Source organism: Crocuta crocuta, unplaced genomic scaffold (assembly GCF_008692635.1).
Source record: "Crocuta crocuta isolate KB4526 unplaced genomic scaffold, BGI_CrCroc_1.0 scaffold108, whole genome shotgun sequence".
NCBI classification, from domain to species: Eukaryota; Metazoa; Chordata; class Mammalia; order Carnivora; family Hyaenidae; genus Crocuta; species Crocuta crocuta.
Genome location: NW_027532825.1, coordinates 5,638,434 through 5,659,841, shown reverse-complemented (window position 1 = coordinate 5,659,841; position 21,408 = coordinate 5,638,434). Strand labels below are relative to the sequence as shown.

The 21,408-nt window shown below is 41.1% G+C and overlaps 1 protein-coding gene across 1 annotated transcript in view; it reads left to right on the top strand.

The window, feature by feature from the left end:
- Positions 1-21,408, top strand: part of HECW1 (HECT, C2 and WW domain containing E3 ubiquitin protein ligase 1) — a 249,067-nt gene that overhangs the window by 50,155 nt on the left and 177,504 nt on the right. The window contains exon 3 of the mRNA XM_077781155.1: positions 3,958-4,052. Within this exon, the coding sequence (XP_077637281.1) occupies positions 3,958-4,052 (95 nt within the window). The remainder of the gene's footprint in view (positions 1-3,957; positions 4,053-21,408) is intronic.

The window sequence follows — 21,408 nt, the reverse complement described above, 5'->3', positions numbered from 1 at the left end:
GTCAATCAAATAAAATTTATATAAAAATAAATAGTATGCGGTCTCCTTCTCCTAGAGAAACTCAGTGTGGGATTAGTCAAACAGATCAATTTAATATATCTGTCACCAAAGTCAGAGCAATGTAGCCTAAAACTTTGTGAGATGAAGTGATTTTTAAAAATCCATTACAGGGGCGCCTGGGTNTAAATTAAAAAAATAAAAATATTTAAAAAAATAAAATAAATAAAAAATAAAAATCCATTACAACAGGGGTGCCCTGTGGCTCGGTCAAATGTCTGACTCTTGAGTTTGGCTTAAGTCATGATCTCATGATTAGTGAGATGGAGCCCTGCTTCAGGCTCTACACTAATAGTGCCTGCCCCTCTCCCACTCTATTTTTCTCTCTCTTTCTCAAAAATAAATAAACATTTAAAAAATCCATACAGCAAATCATTTATATATTATTTATTGTATGTATTTTAATATTTGTGAGTGACTTCCTTTCACACTCCATACCTAAATAAGAAGAAATTTTACATAATTTAATATTTCTTTTAAATTTGAATAGAAAATCATTTTAAGTTATAGGAGATATCTAGGTTAAATAAAAGGAAGATCCATTAATAATCACGATGCTAAATACTTGAACAGACAATTAAAACACTTGCTTAAAAGAAGTGATTTGGGGGAAAAAAAACAACGTTTGCCAACAGTTTAAGAGGAAGATTAACATGCTTTGAAGTTTTCCATGAATTCTTGGCTCAAAATCTGCACTGCTCTGTTCACCTAGCAATAAGATTCAATACAAGATTGTACACAAATTTTCCTGACCTTTTTTACTTAAAGGCATTGGTATAGTTTTACTTGAAAGGAAAGCTAGTGGTGTCTGTTCTGAATGCCTATTATCTAAAATTTCATTGCACCAACTGTGCTTGAGGTGAGGCCATTCACCCCCCGTGCTGATCTCACTGACACCTACAAGCTGAGCACCACACATTCTGAACTGCACTGGCCCAGTGGGATTGTGTTGCTCACTGCTTTATTCAGTGTTCCTCCATGAGCTCTAATCAGAAGCAGACTAGGGCTGAAGCAGTAGTGGATCTGGGTGTGTATATCTAACAATGTGGTGACAAATGTGAGGTGCCTTGGAGAACATGGAACTAGGTTATCAGATTGTCCACCAAGAGCTTAAAAAGGCAATTAACAATAATGCAAAATGACTGCAGGGAAAGAGTGACTCAAGGAGGGAAATGGAAAGAATTGACATATCTAAAGTAAGGACATATCCACTAAAAGGTAAGCACCCAGGTATGATCCAGGCAACGGGAGATCTTAGCAAATAGTTAATCAAAATTTGATGAGGGACACCTGGGTGGCTCAGTTGGTTAAATGCCTGACTTTGGCCCAGGTCATGATCTCCCAGTCTGTGAATTTGACCCCTGTATCTGGCTCTGTGCTGACAGCTGGGAGCCTGGAGCCTGCTTTGGATTCTGTGTCTCCCTCTCCCTCTGCCCCTCCCCTGCCCACACTCTGTCTCTCTCTCTCAAAAATAAATAAACATTTAAAAATTTTTTTAACTTGATGAAAAAATGTTTAATCTCACTACTAATCAAATACATGAAATAAAAATGAGATACTGTTTTAAACTTATATTTAATTGATAATGCTCAATACTGTTTTAAACTTACATTTAATTGATAATGCTCAATATTAACAAGGGTTCCATGAAATGGTCAGGCTACATTTTCTGGTGGAAGTGTAAAGTGCTTTTTGGAAAACAGTTGGGCCACAAGAAGAGAGAATCCTTAAAATATTTACACCTTCTGGGGCACCTGTGTGGCTCTGTCAGTTGAGTTTCCAACTCTTGACTTAGGCTCAGGTCATGATCTTGAAGTTCATGAGATAGAGCCCTGCACTGGGCTCCACGCTCAGCATGGAGATTCTCTCTTTCTCCTTCTTTCCCTTCCTCACTTGTGTGTGCACTTGCTCTCTCTCTAAAAAAGAAATTCACATCTTCTAAGGAAGAGCACTGTAGTTCTCATATCTTCTATGTCAAGAAACCTTTCTATCTATCTATCTAGCTAGCTAGCTTTACAGATGACAGAAACCCCAAAATAACAATGGAAAAAAACATAAATGTTTTCTGCAAGGGAGGCTCCAAAACATGATACTTCAGCAGGACACTACCATCTAAAATAAAACTGAAATTCTTTCATTAAGGAGGAAAGGGAGAATGAGTATTGGGTAGGTAACCATCAAGTTTTGCCCCTTTATCCTAGGGAGCAAAATTGAACTTCAACATAATTTTCAAAAAGCCATTCATTTTTAGGGAAAAGCCCAAATTTCCAAAATGTCAGGAATATTTACAAATTACAAATCAATTCAATGATTCCATAAAACAAAGAATGTTATCAACAAAGATTTGATCATTGAACCTGTTTGATTAATGTTAATTTTTAAAAACGAAGTTGTATTACATTATTATTATTTTACTACATTACATACACTATTAAAATTTATACTCTCAAATGTGCATAAAAACACTCATAGGAGAAATTTTATACTTTTCTTCATTGACTATATTTTCCATAATGAGCATATCTAAAGTGCATGCTAAGAAAATTGTGGATATTATTTTTTAAAACATTATAATTGATGACAAATTCCCAGATTTAAGAAACAGGATCTTAAACTGGAGATTTCTCATGTTATTCCAAACAAAATTACTATAAGGGACTAGACATAGTCTGGCATATTTTTAAAATTTAAAGGGAAAGTCCTACAAACAGTAAATTGGGAAAAGCAAGTCACCTTCAGATTAACTAGACTGAGGTTGGCTACAGATTTTGTCTATAATCATCAGGTTCATCATCACTGACATTACTGAGACCTACTTCAACTCTAAGAACTTTCATTTGCTTCTCCAATACCTTATGAGGTAAATAGTATTGTTAGTTCTATTGATTTTACAAGGGACATGGGATATTGAAGGTTAAGTGATTTGCTCATTGTCTCACAGACTGTCAGTAATGGAGCTGAAATGGAAACCCAGGCAATGTGGTCGCCCAAGGCCATATCTTTCTACTTACATAGATAGAACTTTCAAGACAAACAAAACGTGATGCAAAGAGGTTATCGTTGATGTGTATCAGAGTTCAAAAAATATGCCTCCCATCCATGTATCTCAGCAGTTCCTCAAAGTCTTCCTCTAAATTGCCAAGATACCAATCACAATGAATTAAATAAGAAAAAATTATGGAACAGACTGGCAGTAGGCATCAAAACCACCTAGAGTCTTAGAACTAAAAGTTTAAAACTAATAACTTCTGTAGCACCTGAGTGGCTCAGTCTGTTAAGCGTCCGACTCTTGACCTCAGCTCAGGTCTTGATCTTGAGATTGTGAGTTCAAGGGGTGCCTGGGTGGCTCAGTCGGTTAAGGGTCCAACTTCAGCTCAGGTCATGATCACACAGTTTGTGGGTTCGAGCCCTATGTTGGGGTCTGTGCTGACAGCTAGCTCAGAGCCTGGAGCCTGTTTCAGATTCTGTATCTCCCTCTCTCTCTGACCCTCCCCTGTTCATTCTAACTCTCAAAAATTTAAAAAAAAAAATTTTTTTTAAAGTTTAATTAAAAAAATAAAAAATAAAAGAGATTATGAGTTCAAGTCCTTCATTGGGCTCTGCGATGGGCATGAAACCTACCTAAAATTAAATAAAACAAAACCAATAATCTCTAATGGCATAAGATAGATGCTGAGAAGTTGAAATATTGGATTTCACTTACAAAGGGCAATTTTTGCTGATACATTTTTAGAAAGACATCATACCTGTCCATGGGGCCACATGTTGAACATTTATCATCAGGTTGGTCTCCCTGGCTTATGGGAGCAGTGGCAGTTCCTGGGGGTGTCCCTTTGGAGATGATGATCTCTTCCTGGGTTATACCCTGCTTCTCAGTACCATTTGATAATTGTCTTTCAGCTGAAACTAAGATCTGCTTCAAATACTACCATGGTGTGAGCGGAGCCCTGCGAGCCACCACCCCCAGTGTCACGGTCAAAAACTCTGCAGCTCCTGTAAGTCCAATTTCTTTCTTTTTGGTCAAAGATAACCTGGTGCTTTTTCACTTTCCCATTTCACTTGCGTGTTGTGTGTATGTGTGTATGATATAGTGATAGATTATGATAGGTAGATAGACAGAAACACATCTCAAAATAGTGAGGAAGAATGAGATCCAAAGGCAAACTTATTAAAATCACCCCACTTTTTGTTTGGGAAATGTCAAGCTTACATAGCAAGATGTTTCTAATAGACTCAAGCTTAATATCAGTGAGTAACAAGTATTTCTTTGAAACACATTTTTCTTAATCCCTTGCTTTTAAGAATTCATATTTTCATATGTTTTAATTTCGTATAGGTCCATAAATAAATTTCTGGAAAAGAATTTATAATCTAAGACTGATTTTGGCTATAGAATGAGAAAATGGTAGGCCTAGAAAAGACTAGAATTGCTGGTTCTTCTTTCCTTATATGAATGAGGAAAGTGCCTGAAGTGTTCAAGGAGTGTACCTAAGCTTACACACTTAGCTAGTTGCAGACCAGGGATTTAAGTCACGTCTTTTGTTTCTTACTCTCTGGTTTTGCTAAGTATTCTGGGAATAGACACTGCCTTTTCCTAAATTACAGTCTAGCTTGTATCTCTATGGTGTTTCTTTTCTTGATTCTCAATACATCTGGTCAGCTGAAATCTACTTACAAGCGGCCTTCTCTTTCCTTTTCACATTAATTAAAGAGTACTCATTGGAGGAGGCTGACGAAAAACCAGTAAGGACTTTGTCAGGGTGGTATATGGAAAAAAGGTTTGTTTTTTTCTATGTGAAAAAAGAGAGATTGAGAAAACCTGAAATGAAATATGAATTACTCAGAAAGAACTTCACCTCTAAAAGATACCATTTAGCTGTTTCACACTTCCATTCCTTCCGTGTGCAGAAGATGAGTGAGTGGAGTCTGCCTCCTTCCAGAGAGGTGGTGCAGAACTGGACACTGGCCAAGGAGGGGGTCTCAGGGGTCCCGGGGCTTCCTGAACACATAGCAGGAGGCAGGGCGGAAGGGGAGGGACCATCCGCACCTCTGACCCACTGTACCATTTTCCCCTACGCTAACCAGGCAGATTGGAGGGTTAGTGTAAATGTCACCATTTCACTGGGTAGACCAGAAGGTAAGTGTGGCAATTTGGGAAAGTATCCCCAGGGTGCCAGACCCTCCTCTCCAGGCCCATTGTGTGTGGGAAATCCTCAAAAGAGGGCACCTGGCAACAAAGAAGCCCTGTCACAAGCATCCAATGATCAAGGCAGGGGGGTCAGCTTCATGGAGGCGGCAAAGTGGAAGCTGGGGCTGCGTTGAACCGGAGGCAAGATGGATGAAGCAAGGAGTCACGGAACACACAGCACACAGAGCGGGTAAGAGGCCGGGACTGGAGTCTGCTGATGCGGGACTGGCTTTTGCCACAGCACAGCACGTCCTGCAGTGAGGCAGCTTCTCTCCGGACACACTGATTTCTCAGCCAGAAGGGACGGGGCCCAGTGATGGGCAAGCCTTTTTGGCTCAAGGTTGGAACGGGAAAGGAGAGCTCCTCATCTGCTTCCGCTCGGAGTGGGACCACGAGTGAGCATGGCCAGCCCTGCAGTCTTGAGGTAAGCCCTTTTTGGAGAAGACTCTCTGGAGCATTTGGTTTCTCTGAACTCGGCCTACTGGGGACTGCAGATGTAATCTGCTCCTCAGACCAATGCAGACCGATCCCATCATCACAGACGTGTAAGCCTAAAAGAAAGCAAAGGTGCCAGCTACCTGTAATGTTGCCTGTGTTGCGCAGTAGACAAGCTCTACAAAACAGGATAAACTCAACAAACCCAGGTTGCCACCAAGAAACAAGGATGCTGTCTGAGAAGAGGAAACATCCTGTAAGTGGCTTCAACTCGCCTTTTGACAGGAAAGTTCAGGCGATCGCATTGATTCCGAGTCAGCCCTAACCTCATCTTTGCTATTTAACCTGTGTCACCATTGCCTGTACTTAAGTCTCAGACACCTTGGAATACTCGGACGAGTTGCCGCCATCCCGATGGCCATCTCCGTAATGATTTTCTCACATAAGTCAGTAGACACTGGGGTTGATGCTCTTATGTATATCCCACAGACAACTTTTGTTTCTCTTCTTAATCCCCACACATGTGAATGCCAGATCATAAGGCCAAGCGACGCCCTGGACAGAGAGAAGTCCCCCGGCTGCCATGTTGGAGTCCTTTGCAGAGGGAGCACGGATTTTCCTGCAGACAGTATTTTCACATGCAGTTGGGCTTTATAATAGTTAAGCTAGTGGCTCTTGTAGCACAGTGTACACTTCAGAGGAGTTTCACTTGCCTTATTTTAGGTGATTCACAGCACATCTGTGAGACAGGCGGGAAGTGCCATTTTGGTTATGTGACCATTTGGCCATCTAATGATGGAGCTGGAACAAATCTCGGTTTAGTTACTGATACAGTCTAGCAGCCTCTGGGTTAAATAAGTATTTGCAGTCTGGTCTAAGGACTGGCGCACATTGTTTCCAAGGGGAAATGCTTTTCAAATTTCCCAAAAATCAGTTTGCTGATAAACTTTGAGTATCCATTTTTAAACTGAGGATTGTTGGTGCTGCATCAATCTCTTATGAAAAGTTAGGTGTCAGTGGCTTTTATGTCATGCCCGAAGGGTCACTGAGTTAGTTGGTGACAAAAAGTATGCTAAAAGTACAATTCTTTGAAAAGGAGGAAAAGATGTCAAAAGCCCCTTTAGTATATAGCCAGCATTTTGATGTTTTGAGCACAGAAAATTCTCAATATGTTTTCATTCTTTTTCTGATTTCCTCATTCTCCCTTATCCTTTGTCTTTGTCTTACTGAAAATTGTTGAGGTCCCAGATATATATTTTTAAAGATTATTTATTTATTTTGAGAGAGAGAGAGAGAGAGAGCACAGGAGGGGCAGAGAGAGGGAGAGAGAGAGAATCCCAAGCAGGCTCCCCATTGTCAGTGCGTGAGATCATGACCTGAGCCAAAACCAAGAGTCGAATGCTTAACCGACGGAGCCACCTAGGGGCCCCAAGGTCCCAGTTATAAAAAGAGATTGTCACCTATCTTTATCTTTCTGAGGCTCTCATTTATGTATTAATCCTAACTGTTTATCAGAAACTATGATGAGTGAAGGGGTATAGAACTAATGAAATATAAGTCCTGGCATTGAGAACTCATGGTTATTGTATGATTAATTATAAATACTGTCTGAAATGTCTACTACTGGGGTGTAAAAACCCACTGGGCAGGTGTATGGAGAAAGCGGTGAGAAAGTGCCTGCAACAGCTGGGAAGGCTTTCAGAGGAGGTGGCATGTGGGTGGCATGAGTGGGATTTGCCAGGCTTGGGAGAAGTAAGGTGCTGGCAGAAGGGACGACATGTGCAGAGGCGTGTGGGGGCATAGGGTGCCTCAGGCCTGGGAGGGAAGGAGACCTAGTGTGTGTTAGGTCTGAAGAACATATGACTTACTTAATTTTCACCATACATCACCCTGTACTTTGCTTTTCATACTGTGCATTGGGAGCACCTCGCCTATGTTTGCTATTTTACTTCTGTTTTCTGTAGAAAATTGTGTTCAAAATAAGCCCTTTCTCCCAGCAATTTTGTTACCTTTCCCTTGTGCACTGCAGTCTCTTTTATAAGCCTCGTGATATTTTTTTTTTCCTCTCCCTCTTCATACATCGAAGGACAGAAATCTCTCCATACCTACAATTTGTCAAAAGACAGGGAAGGTAGGGGCAGGCACCTGGGTGGCTAAGTCAGTTAAGCTCCTGACTCTGGCTCAGGTCATGATCTCACAGTCTGTGGGTTCGAGCCCCGTGTCGGGCTCTGTGCTGACAGCTTGCTCAGACCCTGGAGTCTCCTTCCGATTCTGTGTCTCCCTCTCTCTCTGCCCCTCCCCAACTCGCTCTCTGTCTCTGTCTCTCAAAATAAAATAAAGACATTAAAAAATTAAAAAAAAAAAAGACAGGGAAAGTAAATTGTCCTTAGCTCAGCACACTGTGAGTTTTCCAGCTTTTCCCTTCAGGCCTGTGCCTCCACAGTAGGTTCTCAATCTGCCCTTCCCTCTTTGTGGGCCAAGCAGGCATCCTCCAGTGGGGGCTGCTGGAACAGAGAGAGCTCTCCCTCCGCCTGCCTGCGGGGTTTTCTGCGGGAGTAAGATTCTGATGCATCTGGTAGCTGTTCTCGGTGTATGTTCAGAGCCCTGAGGACGCTGCTCCCCATGCCTACTTTCCAGGACTTGCCCTGACAAGTGTTTGTGTTCCCTCATTCCCAGCAGTGCAGAGGCCTGGAGACTGTAGCCTCTGGATGCAGAAAATAAGTAGCTGTTGGAAGAATAGCCATGGCGGGATCCGGAGGCAGGGTCCAGGGAATTGGGGAAGGGCCACCAGAGTGAGGGGCAGGCAGAGGACATCATGCCCCTCTTATCTGGGGCCTGCTATAGATGGCTCCCCAGATTTACATTTATACCAAGAATGTATTTTTTAATGTCTATTTATTTAGAGAGAGAGCATGCACGAGTGGGAGAAGGGCAGAGGGAGAGAGAGGGAGAGAAGCCCAAGCAGGCTCTGCACTGTTAGCACAGAGCCTGACATGGGGCTCAGTCCTAGGACCGTGAGTTCATGACCTGAGCCTAAATCAAGAGTTAGACACTCAACCAACCAAACCATCCAGGCGCCCTGACCAAGAATATATTTCTTACTCAGTCTTCATCAAAACTTTAATTTGTGGAAATTCCATCAGAATTTTGTAATTCTGGATTGTTCGTATCCTTAATTCACATTGCTATTATCTAGCTACCTATTAGCTTTTTCTTTTTTTTTTGTTGCTGTGGGCAAGTCACAAATATAATTGTCCGTATTCTTTTTTTTTTTTTTTACAAATAGTTTATTGTCAAATTAGTTTCCACATAACACTCAGTGCTCATCCCCACAAGTGCCCTCCTCCATGCCCATCCCCCCTCCCCCCAACATTCATCAGTCCTTAGTTTTTGTCAGCATTCAAGAGTCTCTCATGGTTTGCCTCTCTCCCTTTCCCCCACCATTTCCGCCCTTCTTCTCCCCCTTGTTCCTCCGTCAAGTTCCTCCTAATCCTCCTATACGAGCAAACGTACGATATTTGTCCTTCTCTGCCTGACTTATTTCGCTCAGCATAACACCCTCAAGGTCCATCCATGTTGCTACACATGGCCAGATTTCATTGTTTCTCATTGCCATGTAGTATTCCATGGTATAGATAAACCACATCTTCTTGATCCATTCACCTGTGGATGGACACTTAGGCTCTTTCCATGTTTTAGCTATTGTGGAGAGTGCTGCTATGAACATTGGGGTACATGTGCTCCTATGCCTCAGCATTTCTGTATCCCTTGGGTAAATTCCTAGCAGTGCTATTGCTGGGTCATAGGGGAGTTCTATTGTTAGTTTCCTGAGGAACCTCCACACTGTTTTCCAGAGGGGCTGTACCAGTTTACATTCCCACCAACAGTGTAGGAGGGTGCCCGTTTCTCCACATCCTCGCCAGCATCTAGAGTTCTCTGATTTGCTCATTTTAGCCACTCTGACTGGCGTGAGGTGGTATCTCAGTGTGGTTTTGATTTGTATTTCCCTGATGAGGAGGGATGCTGAGCATCGTTTCATGTGTCTGTTGGCCATCTGGATGTCCTCTTTGGAGAAGTGTCTGTTCATATCTTCTGCCCATTTCTTCACTGGGTTGTTTGTGTTTCGGGCGTGTAGTTTGATGAGTTCCTTATATATTCTGGATATTAACCCTTTATCTGATATGTCATTTGCAACTATCTTTTCCCATTCCGTTGGTTGCCTATTAATTTTCTGGGTTGTTTCCTTGGCTGTGCAGAAGCTTTTAATCTTGATGAGGTCCCAATCATTTATTTTTGCTCTTGATTCCCTTGCTTTTGGGGATGTGTCAAGTAAGAAGTTGCTGCGGTGGAGGTCAAGGAGGTTGTTTCCTGCTTTCTCCTCTAGGGTGTTGATAGTTTCCTGTCTCACGTTCAGGTCCTTTATCCATTTTGAGTTTATTTTTGTGCATGGTGTGAGAAAATGATCTAGTTTCATTCTTCTGCATGTTGCTGTCCAATTCTCCCAACACCATCTGTTAAAAAGGCTGTCTTTTTTCCATTGGATATTCTTTCCTGCTTTGTCAAAGATCAGTTGGCTGTATACTTTTGGGTCCACTTCTGAGTTCTCAATTCTGTTCCATTGGTCTATGTGTCTGTTTTTGTGCCAATACCATACTGTCTTGATGATGACAGCTTTGTAGTAGAGGCTAAAGTCTGGGATGGTGATACCTCCCGTTTTGGTTTTATTTTTCAGTATTACTTTGGCTATTCGGGGTCTTTTGTGGTTCCATACAAATTTTTGGATAGTTTGTTCTAGTTTTGAGAAGTATGCTGGTGCAATTTTGATTGGAATTGCATTGAATGTGTAGAGTGCTTTAGGTAGTAATGACATCTTAACTATATTTATTCTTCCTATCCATGAGCATGGAATGTTTTTCCATTTCTTTGTGTCTTCTTCAATTTCCTTCATAAGTTTTCTATAGTTTTCATCATACAGATCTCTTGTATCCTTGGTTAGGTTTATTCCGAGGTATTTTATGGTTTTTTGTGCAATTGTGAATGGGAGCAGTTTCTTGATTTCTCTTTCTGTTGCTTCATTGTTGGTGTATAAAAATGCAACTGATTTCTGTACGTTGATTTTGTACCCTGCAACTTCGCTGAATTCTTGAATCAGTTCTAGTAGGCTTCTGGTGGAGTCTGTCGGGTTTTCGATGTAGAGTATCATGTCATCTGCGAAGAGTGAAAGTTTGACTTCTTCTTTGCCAATTCTGATGCCTTTGATTTCCCTTTGTTGTCTGATGGCTGATGCTAGGACTTCCAGCACTATGTTAAACAACAGTGGTGAGAGTGGACATCCCTGTCGTGTTCCAGATCTCAGGGGGAAGGCTCTCAGTTTTTCCCCGTTGAGGATGATGTTAGCTGAAGGCTTCTCATAGATGGCTTTGATGATGTTTAAGTAGGTTCCTTCTATCCCAACTTTCTCTAGAGTCTTTATTAAGAAGGGATGCTGTATTTTGTCAAATGCTTTTTCTGCATCTATTGACAGGATCATATGATTTTTATCTTTTCTTTTATTGATATGATGTATCACATTGATTGTTTTGCGAATGTTGAACCAGCCCTGTAACCCAGGAATGAATCCCACTTGATCTTGGTGGATGATTCTTTTGATATGCTGCTGGATTCGATTTGCAAGGATCTTGTTGAGAATTTTTGCATCCGTATTCATCAAGGATATTGGCCTGTAGTTCTCTTTTTTTGCTGGATCTCTGTCTGGCTTGGGAATCAGAGTGATGCTGGCTTCATAAAATGAGTCCGGGAGTTTTCCTTCGATTTCTATTTTTTGGAATAGCTTGAGAAGAATTGGGATTAATTCTGTTTTAAATGTCTGGTAGAATTCCCCAGGGAAACCATCAGGTCCAGGGCTCTTATTTGTTGGGAGATTTTTGATCACTGATTCGATTTCTTCACTCGTTATGGGTCTGTTCAGGTTTTCTATTTCTTCCCGTGTGAATTTTGGTAGTGAGTGTGTGTTTAAGAATTTGTCCATTTCTTCTAAGTTGTCCAATTTGTTGGCATATAATTTTTCATAGTATTCCCTGATAATTGCTTGTATTTCTGAGGGGTTGGTTGTAATGAGTCCATTTTCATTCATAATTTTGTCTATTTGGGTGCTCTCTCTTTTCTTTTTGATTAGTCTGGCTAGAGGTTTGTCAATTTTGTTTACTTTTTCAAAAAACCAACTCTTGGTTTCATTGATCTGTTCAATTGTTTCTTTGGTCTCTATGTTGTTTATTTCTGCTCTAATTTTTACTATTTCTCTTCTTCTACTGGGTTTAGGGCGTTCTTGTTGCTCTGCCTCTAGTTCCTTTAGGTGAGCTATTAGATTTTGCACTTGCGCTTTTTCTAATCTCTTGAAATAGGCCTGGAGAGCAATGTACTTTCCTCTTAGCACTGCCTTTGCCGCATCCCATAGATTTTGAATTGTTGTGTTTTCATTTTCATTTGTTTCCATATATTTTTTAATTTCCTCTCTAATTGCCTGATTGGCCCATTCATTCTTTAGAAGGGTGTTCTTTAACCTCCATGTTTTTGGAGGTTTTCCAGACTTCTTCCTGTAATTGATTTCAAGTTTCAAAGCATTGTGATCTGACAGTGTGCATGGTATGATCTGTATTCTTTTGAATTTATTGAGGGCTGCTTTATGTCCCAGTATGTGATCTATCTTGGAGAATGTGCCATGCGCACTTGAGAAGAAAGTAAATTCCCTGGCCTCGGGATGTAAAGTTCTAAATATATCCATCAGATCCATCTGGTCCAATGTGTCTTTCAAGTCCGTTATTTCTTTAGTGATTTTCTGTCTGGTTGACCTATCCATTGCTGTAAGCGGAGTATTAAAGTCCCCTGCTATTAGCACATTCTTATCTATAAGCTTGTTTCTGTTTGTGATTAATTGTTTTAGATATTTAGGTGCTCCCATATTCGGTGCGTAGACATTTATGATTGTTAGTTCTTCCTGATGGATGGACCCTGTAATTATTATGTAGTGCCCTTCTTCATCTCTTGTGATTGTCTTTAATTTAAAGTCCAGTTTGTCTGATATAAGTATAGCTACTCCGGCTTTCTTTTGATTTCCTGTAGCATGATATATATTTCTCCATCCCCTTACTTTTAATCTGAAGGTATCTTCCCGTCTAAAATGAGTTTCTTGTAGACAGCATATAGATGGATTTTGTTTTTTAATCCATTCTGCTACCCTATGTCTTTTGATTGGAGCATTCAGCCCATTTACATTCAGTGTTATTATTGAAATATGTGGGTTTAGAGTCTTTGTATCTTTTGTAGGGTTCATGTTTGTGGTGGTGTCTCTGGTATCTTTGTTCCTTGCAACCTTTCCTTCAGAGCATCCCCCTCAGGATTTCTTGTAGGGCTGGCTTCGTGGTGACAAATTCTTTCAATTTCTGTTTATTTGGAAAGGTTTTTATCTCTCCTTCTATTTTGAATGACAGGCTTGCTGGATAGAGGATTCTTGGCTGCATATTTTTACTGTTCATCACATTGAAGATCTCCTGCCATTCCTTTCTGGCCTGCCAAGTTTCAGTAGATAGGTCTGTCACCACTCTGATAGGTTTCCCTTTGTATGTTAGGGCCCTTTTCTCCCTAGCTGCTTTCAAAATTCTCTCTTTGTCCTTGTATTTTGCCATTTTGACTATGATATGTCGTGCAGAAGATCGATTCAAGTTACGTCTGAGGGGAGTCCTCTGAGCCTCTTGTATTTCCACATTTACTTCCTTCCCCAGGTCGGGGAAGTTCTCTGCTATAATTTGTTCCAGGACTCCTTCAGCACCTTTCCCTCTCTCTTCCTCTTCTGGGATTCCTATGATACGGATATTGTTGCGTTTGACCGTATCGCTGAGCTCTCGAATTCTTCTTTCCTGTTCCTGGATCAGTTTGTCTCTTTTTTTGTCAGCTTCTTGTTTTTCTATAATGGTGTCTTCTAAATCACTTATTCTCCTTTCTGCCTCTTCAATCCGTGCATTGGAGGCCTCTAATTTATTATGTATCTCATTTATCGCATTTTTTAATTCTTCATGCCTATTTTTATTTTCCATTCTGTCTGTAGCCATAGTTTCTTTGATGTCCCCTATGTTTTTTTCAAGCCCAGCTATTAATTTTACCATTATTATTCTAAAATCTTGTTCAGTTATGCTGCTGATATCTGTTTTGAGCAGTTCATTAGCTGTCATTTCTTCTTGGAGTTTCTTTGGAGGAGAGGTCTTTCGTTTCGTCATTTTAGTTAGCTTTCCGGCTCTTGTTGGTTTTAAAGACCTGTTATGCTCTCTGTTTCTATGAGCGCTGGTATATCCAAGAAGACTCTTTGACTTTCCAGGGCCTATCCTTTCAGAGAGTGTTTTTTGAATGGTATCCCCTGGTCTCTCTTGTTGGGACCTTGGTTATTTTATTTTCCTATTCGTAGTGATATTTGGGACTCTCCACCTTGTGTACTCTAGCTTGTTTCTTGAGGTAGCCCTGGAAAAGAAAACAGACAGACAAACACACAGGGAGCAGGAGCACACAAACGCACAGGCTGATTCAACTAACATGCAAAGCGAGAGGGAAAACGAAAAAGTTAAGAGAAAAGATGGAGCAGGGAGGGCGAATAATATGGAGTATAAAGTACATAAATGGGTCAAAAAAGGGGAAAAGGAAAGGAGAAAAAAAAGAAGATAACCGATGGACAAAGAACGGTTTAAAGCATATACCTGGATTTCCCAGCTACAGTTAAATAGCCGTGTATATGCAGTGCTGGTTGAAGAGCATAGAGAAAGAGAGAGAAGGCAGGGCGGGATGAGGTAGAATTGGAAATAGAATGAACAGGCAGAAGGGATAAGAAGCTTTTTTCAAAGAGGTAAAGGGTAGAATATGGTTGGATAGGTGAGCGAAGGATGCTGGAATTATCCAGAGAAACTATATAGTCTAATTACTCCTGAGAGAAAGAGATGAAAATGTCGGTAGGTGTAGAATTTACATTTACAGAATGGACTCATTGTGATTGTTTAAGCAAGCTGGCGACCAGAGTTAGTCAGGTCAGTTTCTGGGGAAAAAAGAGAGAAAATGGAAAGAAGAAGAAAAAAAAAAGGGAGGAGGGCACCTCTCAGGCAGGGATGGGTGTGGCGTGATCCACTGCCTCAGGCAGGAGCTCTGCCTTAGCAGTTGTGGGGAGGAGAGTGACGGTGCTCCAGTCCCTTCTTGAACCAAGCGCTGCACGTCGCTTTTTTGGGCGTGTAAACTCCGCGTACCGGGGGCGCAGCCGAAGTTGGTTGCACTGTTCAACCCAGGCCAGTTCCAATCTCCAAATCCCAGTCCCTGCGCCCCGCTGAAACTGCCTTAGACACAGCTTCCCAGGCAACCCCCTCGGGCAATTCCAGGCCCCCTGCGGAGCTCTGGGGGCGGAGTCAGAATCGCTGCTTCCTTCTCTGGGTCGGGCTGGCGCGCATGCGCGGGGGCTGGCCTGCCGGGTGCGCGTAGCCCGAGCCCGCTGGAGTGAGGAAAACCGGGTCCCTCTATGGCTCGTCACCCAAAACACGAACTCACAGGCAAATTTCCCAGTTTTTAGCTCTTTGCCTTCCCTCTCGAGTCCTAGGCAGCCAGGAGTGTGGACGCCCGGTGTCCACGCGGCTCTTCCAGGGGCCCCAGCCGCCCGGGAGCTACAATGGCGGCAGAGGCGACACCACTCTGAAGTCCAGCCTATAGGAGCCAGCACAAAGCAGCGGTCTGTGCGCTCAGCCCCCCCAGGACCAGTTGGCGCAAGGGGACCTGGTGTGCAGGTATTTGGCAAGTACGGTCTTTCTATGCACTGAGAGGAGGTTTTTCTCCCCCGAGCGGAGGTTTTTCTGTTTCGGACTCTCTCCTTTTCCCCTCTCACTCCCCGTAGAGGGTAGAGGGGGATCGTCTCCCACCCTGGAGTCTCCGATCCCGGCCCGATTTTATCTTCCCCGGTTCGCACTCACGTTAGAAGGCTCTCTCAGTGGATTCTGCGTCCTTTGTCTCCCAATCTCTCAGGTTTTGTAAGGTTTCCAATGGCTTCAGATCTTTTCTGTGTGATGTATGGGCGCGAGTGCAAGTACGGAGCTCCTTACTTCTCCACCATCTTGCCCTCCTCACCTATTAGCTTTTTCAATGAGAGATTGGAAGTAAACGTATCCATTTTTGCTCCGTCTTCTATCGCTTTGATCCAGTGTCTCTGCAACCAGTATTTTGATAATAATCGAACAGCAGAAAGTTCAAAGTTCTCTGCCAAAACGTTGAACTACCTTTCCATAAGTTCATGTTCACAGATTTATTTGCTTTGTCAGACTCCTAAAGAATTCAAATTCTCTTATTTGAAAAAAAAAATCAACTCAGTAGGCCATTTCCCTGAGAATGTAGGCTAAGTTAGTACTCTAAAATAAGATCAGGTTGAGGATTTTCCTTCACAGACAAGTCTGGGTCTCCTGCAGTGAACAAACATGTCAAAAGCACCCAAAGCCTAATAAGCCATTAAACTTGGTTCTAGTAATATTTGTCTTGGGAATTTTAAAAGCAGATTTTTCAGGGAAAAAAAAGCATTAAAAATAACTATAGAACAGCTCCATTCAAGTTACCAATCCTCCTGGAAAACATTCTGGCCAAATGAGTTGCTCATAGGCAACTGACTGGTGAGACCAACTGTCAAGAACTCTTAGACATAAGCTGATAATTTGGAAGGCACCTTGGTCTTATAGTAAATGATCTTGTGGTTTGTGTGTGGCAGAGATGAAGTGGCAAGCCTCGTTGCTCATTGAAGTCATTCTTAATAAGCATCAATTGCAATGTATCATCAGTTTGGGGTGAAGGTCATCCTGTGTGTCCACATGGAGTCTCAACTTCACCGTCAAAGCACCCCCAAAAATTAATGGAGGAGCACAGAGTTTATCCCCCTCATCAACTGCAATGGACAGCACTGCCCTGCTAGAGAGGCCCTGGCATTGGATCCAGGAGAGACCAGGCAGAGGTTCTTACAGCCCCCAGGCACAGGCAGCCTTGAGCAAATCTTGGGATGGAAGGAAACAGGGCCTCCTAAGGATTTAGTCAGAACTGAGCCATCTGTGATCTCACCAGATCTGTGCCCTGCAATCATATTCTTAAATCTGCCCTCTTTTCCAGTTCTGATTCTGGAAACCTTGCCCCGTGACATTTTGGGAAGGTGACATGATGTTTATTTTATGACTTGTATTTTAATAATGGCCGTAGGAGCCTTTTGTCAATTAATTGTTTTGTTTTCTCACTAACACATCCATAATTTATTTTTGTAGCATGTCACAAGTACCTATCCAATCAGTCACTTAAAAGAGAACTTCATCAATAATCCTATAATGAAATGCAATTCCAAGACTTAGTCCCTAATAGTCTGAAAATCAGTTTCTAAATGAAATAATCTCAGTTACGCTAGAAGGGCAAGAAATCTGAAGTAATTAGATGTACAGTATTCTAATTCTTCATTTCTTTCCTTCATATATATGCCTGTTAGCTTTTCTTTAGGAGAGAGCTTAAGAAACATTTTGATTTGTAGAAACTATAAATCAAATGCTAGTGATAAAACAGAATAAATGTAAACTTGGGGGCTCCCGCTAAAACAGCAAACATGACTTATTTACATGCAAAGGATAAGAGTTACCCAGACATTTACTAGTGAGCTATAGAATGATTTTATAAGAGGGTATTTTACAGGATCTCTTGAGTCTTGTAACTTTGAAGTCTATCTCCATTCCACAAAATCTAGGGTGCACTGTGAAAGGGGTTTCTCGGGGGAATAAGGAGAAGTTGATGGTTAGATGTTTTTTAAACTTTTGACTCCCTGAGCCCATTTGATTGTTAGATATCAGCATAACATATCATTTTTTTCTTTTCTTTATTAAAAAAATTTTTTTGAATGTTATTTCTGGGTGAAAGAGTCTCAGAGTATGAGCAGGGGAAGGGCAGAGAGAGAGGGAGACACAGGCTCCCTCCAGGCTCTGAGCTGTCAGCACAGAGCCTGACGTGGCTCTCGAACCCACGAATCATGAGATCATGACCTGAGCCAAAGTCAGATGCTTAACTGACTGAGCCACCCAGGTGCCCCAACATATCATTTTTTCATTTCTTCTATTTAAGAGTCCACAACCATATTTAGTCTTGCTTCGAATCTGGCAGATTGTTTTATGGTGCTCAGACCTTCTTGCTCTAATCCTCTTTCTCCGGAAACCACTCCCACCTCCTCAGCAGCAGAACCTCAATTCCTCAACCTTGGAGATCTGCTCAGAACATAGTTATTTTGTACATCTTTGTGTAGCCTATGGCTTCAATCATGGATTTATTCAGTTACTTATCAGTGAGCTCACTCATCAGTGAGCTCCTCTATGCCCCTTTATCCTGGTCATACAAAACTGAACAGGATAACTTCCCATCTTCATGAAGGCATCTTCATTTGCCTGGGATGAGGTTGAGTAGTGGGGGGACAATCAAGAAAACAACTAATAACAAAGGGCTATTCTAAGTCCCGTGGGACTGGACATGTAGGGCACTTTGGGAAAACTAACATGGGCAAGCCCAGAACATGATGGAAAGCTTTCTAAATGGAACAGACCAAATCATAGCCAGGATTTCTGATCAGATGCTTTATTTTTTTTTCTACGCTAATTTACCCAAGTGTAGGAACATGTTATTTACATGTGCATCTTCAGAGGAAGTCCCTATTACCTGAAGCCAGGGAACATTTAATGTATCTTTTTTCTCAATAATTATTTTTGAGAGAAAATGCAAGCATAAGCAGGGGAGAGGCAGAGAGAGAAGGAGACACAGAATCTGAAGCAGACTCCAGGCTCTTAGCTGTCAGCAAAGAGCCTGATGTGAGGCTTGAACTCATGATCCATGAAATCATGACCTGAGCCAAAGTCAGACGCTTAACCGACTGAGCCACTCAGGCACCCAAAGCAGCAGAACATTTAGACATTTGTGTTTTGGGTAACACATTAGATGGACTCATTCTTGTAGAAGAGAAATAAGAGAAAGAGAAGTCACAGCCATACCAGGCATCTTCTTTCAAAGAATCTACCCATGCTCTGCCCACCTTTGTACCTCTTTAAAAGGCACCCTGGGGGTACCTGGGTGGTTCAGTCAGTTGAATCTGACTTCGGCTCAGGTCATAATCTCATGGTTTGTGGGTTCGAGCCCCGCGTCGGGCTCTGTACTGACAGCTCAGAGCCTGGAACCTGCTTCAGATTCTGTGTCTCCCTCTCTCTACCCCTCCCTCCCCTCAAAAATAAATAAACATTAAAAAAATTAAAAGGCATCCTGAAAGTTTGGATTCCATTCTGGCCCAACATTAAGACATTTGTTCTACTTCAGGGAAAACGGTTCAGAGCTTATTCTAAAGTGGAATTTGGGGGTCTTGAGTCTGGAGGTGGTGTTTCCTGATAATGTTCTTCTACCAGCTTTGTTTCAACTACCTTTGCATAGGGGATAGGGGTGGTTTTCATCCTTCATTCCTGGGGTGTGGGAAGCAAAGTGCCAAATCATATTTTGTGATTACTAATGGTTAATTCCAAACCTCTTAAACTTTCATTTTCCATAGAAACCACATTTGAAAATACCTAGACACATATCACTAGTGTCAGGGAAGATTCTGTCTGTGTTTGTAAGAACCATGGTCCTTACACTGGGGGGGTGGGGCAGGGGTGGAGAATACCTGTGAAGCCTGGATGCTATATTGAATGTGTTCATTCATGTCCTAGGGGTCAATCCAAGGCATTCATCCCATTCTGAACAGGGTTTCCTGGTCCCAGAAAGTTTATGTGTCACTGTTAGAGAAAACACCAATATCACTCTTTGCTGACAGAGAGACCTAATTTGTCAGGCTTTGTACTGTTAAAAGTCTACCTTTGCCTTTATCGGAGTGAACAGCCTAGTCTATGGCAACCCCGTGTAAAGCAAGGAATGTTCTTCATGAAAGGAACCAGATAGTAAGTACCTAGATAAGAGACCCAGACCTAGAAAAGAGATGAATCTAGACATGAATAGATCCAGTGAGCCTGACACAGGAGGACACGAAAATTAAATGCAGCCTTCTTAATCAGAAGACTTTTTATTCTTCTTCTGCAACAGGATACAAATGCTGACTTCCCAGGGATGAGAGGCCAGGAGCTTGCCACAGAGTAGACAAATTAAAAAGTATTTGTTCCTTCCAAAACAAGCAAATTGGATGAATTCATAGTGAAGTCTTTCAGATGACTGAGGCATAAATAAATCTGATGCAATGTAAACAGTCTAGAGCAAAAAGAAAGAAAAAAGCTTCTAAATCATTTTGTTTCCCCACCATAGTTTCTAGCATTGAAACTAGTACTGTCAAAGTTAGCACTAAGATAGAAAATGATAGGTCAATCTTGCTGGTGAATGTAAATATAAAACCTTAAGTTAAATATTGGCAAACAGATTTCAAAAGTACAATAAAATAAAATGTTATACCCAGGTATATNTAATAAACTATATTAATAGAAAACCATATCATCCTCTCCATAGATCCAAAAAAGAACATCTAGCTGACAATTCTTACTCCTGGTAATCTCACTGGCTTCTACTTTCATAACAATGCTAAGTATTAGTGGTATTACTAGCAATATTACTAGGAGTCTCTTTGTCTCGTTCCCAACTTTAATAAAACCATTTCTAGTAGTTCCCCAGTAAACATGGGTAAGAAATGAAGGTTCAGTATTGGGAAGAGAAATGAAATTAGCATCACTTATAAATAACCTGATTATATTACCCAAATTTATTGATTGAAACCCTTAGAAACAATAAATTATTTCTAATATGTAAGAATTAATAACTCTGCTATAAGCAAAAAAAGTTTTAAAAAATGGCAAAAATGTTTTAATTTTAGATTAACCAAGAAAAAAAGAATATCTTAAGAAATGTGCAGGACCATGATCTCAAAGAGATGTCTGCATTCACGTGTTCGTTGCATCATTAATCACAATAGCCAAGATATAGAAGCAACCTAAGTGTCTGTCAACAGATGAATGGATGAAGACAATATCATACACACACACGAATATTATTCAGCCATGAGAAAGAAGGAAATCCTTCCATTTGTGACAGCATACATGGACCTTTAAGGCATCATGCTAGTAAGATGAGTCAGATATAGAAAGACAAATACAGTATGATTTCCTATATGGAATATAAATATTTTGAACTCACACAATGTTATATGTCAATTATATCTCAATAAGGGTAGAAAAATTGTGCAGGACCAATTTAATGAAAAATTTACAACTATTGAAAGGTATGGAAGATTTGAATATATGCTAAGATAAACCATGTCCCTGTTTCAGAAGCTCAGTATTTAAACTATGTAAATTCTCTGTAAATTAATCTATAAATTCAAAACAACGTCAGTTAAAATATAAATAGGATGCTTTTGACAGCAGAGTAACCCTAGCTTCATCAAAACCAATATGTGAGAAGTTATAATGGTTTTGGAAAATGAAAATAATGAGGAAAGATTAGCTTGCCAGGAATTGAAATGTGCTATGAAGGTATAATAATCAAAATAGTTGATGAAGAAAGAGACTAGTAGAACAATGGAAAGGAAGGGAGTAAGGAAATAGGCCCCAGGATATTGGGAAATTTTAATTAACAGCTAAGGTAATATTTAAACTCAGTATGGGAAAGAAACATTTAATGATAGAGAA